This window comes from Myotis brandtii, unplaced genomic scaffold (genome assembly GCF_000412655.1).
Source record: "Myotis brandtii unplaced genomic scaffold, ASM41265v1 C42381082, whole genome shotgun sequence".
NCBI lineage: Eukaryota > Metazoa > Chordata > Mammalia > Chiroptera > Vespertilionidae > Myotis > Myotis brandtii.
The window spans coordinates 1-1,386 of NW_005323243.1; the positions used below are offsets into that span (position 1 = coordinate 1).

A 1,386-nucleotide genomic window follows, 5' to 3' on the forward strand; every position below is an offset into this window, starting at 1 on the left:
ACTTGTTGTTGAGGGTCTTGATCTGCTCTCGCTCCTCAGTCCGGACCTTCTGGATCTCGGGGTCGATCTCCACATGGAGTGGGGTCAGCAGGCTCTGATTGATGGTGACCTCCTGAATCCCCCCAGCGGGGCAGACAGGGAAGCCAGGACCACCCCGTCCACCAAACGAGCCTCCGAATCCACCACCAAAGCTGCCAGCGCCGAAACCAGCACCAAAGCCACCAGCCCCAAAACCTCCCCCAGCCCCAAAGCCGCCACTTTGCCGGCATCCGGCCATGCTCATGGAGATGCTCTTGTTTCCCCCGAGGTTGTAGAGGCTCCTGCTGCCAAAGCCCCCAGAGGAGCAACGGCCTGCACCCCCAGACATGGAGGCCGAGCTGAAAGCAACCCTCTTGCCCCCACCGACGATGGCCGAGCCACAGCTAAAGCCCTGGGACCCGCCTCGGACACACTGCTGTCTGGAGATCATGGCTGGAGAGAGGAGAGTGAGCTCTGAGCTGTCAGAGAGAAGCAAGAGGGGTCAGGCCGGTGAATGCCGCAGCGCTAGCCTGGGTCTCTTATATGTGCTGGAGCAGCAGGGCTTGGTTGCAGGGGCATAAAGGAAAAATCTGAAACATTTCTGGGCTTGGCCTTTGGCACCGGCCCATCCTTCTCACACTTGCTGAGCATGTCACTAAACACACCTACAGAAGTCATTCGGAGGGCACAGGTAACTGGATCCCAACACACTCCCCTCCAGGAGAACCTGAATGGGTGCCCCAGGGCCTCCTGCATCAGAGGCCCTGCCTGGCCCCACCTTCCAGGTCCCCCACCCACTTCCCTTCCATCTCACCAGCCTGCCGGTGGCCTCCCTGCTCCAGACAAGACAACCCATCGCCTGTTTTCTCACTCCACAGAATTTGGAACCTGAGGGCCTGGGTTCAAATGCACAACCTGCCCTTACCAGCTCTGCAAACCTGGAGCAAGTCCCTCTCTGAAACTCATTTGCTTCACCTGTAAATTAGAAATGTTGCTTGGTAAGTTGTCAAGAGCTGCACATATATTTGTTATTATTGTCATTAGTATTCCTCCATGTGCACTTGACCCCATGTACACATACCAAGGGGGAAATCTATTATAGCCTATAGCCTTCCAAACCTAGGTCAAGATTCACCTCTGCTCCGTTTGCTGCCCAGACATGTGCTTGCCTCCACCAGGACAGAGCCTGTTCTGTTTTCTCATAATTAGTCCCAGTCTTCAAAAATGTTTGTAGCTTTTTTGGTGCTGGGGACCCTTTTGGCAGAATGGTGAAACCTATGAGCCCCTTCTCAAAGCAGTGTTTTCAAATACAAAATGCTACTTTTCAGCCCTAACTTAAATTCTTCCCCACTGAGTGCAACAAACAGG

General features: G+C 54.5%; 1 protein-coding gene across 1 annotated transcript; it reads right to left on the minus strand.

Moving 5' to 3' along the window:
• Nucleotides 1-4: 4 nt before the first annotated feature.
• On the minus strand, nt 5-523 carry LOC106728037 (keratin, type II cytoskeletal 4-like; the record flags this gene model as incomplete). The annotated part of the gene is made up of 1 exon (XM_014548868.1): nt 5-523. A coding segment is annotated over exon 1 (465 nt), but the record flags the coding sequence as incomplete, so codon positions are not given.
• Nucleotides 524-1,386: the final 863 nt, after the last annotated feature.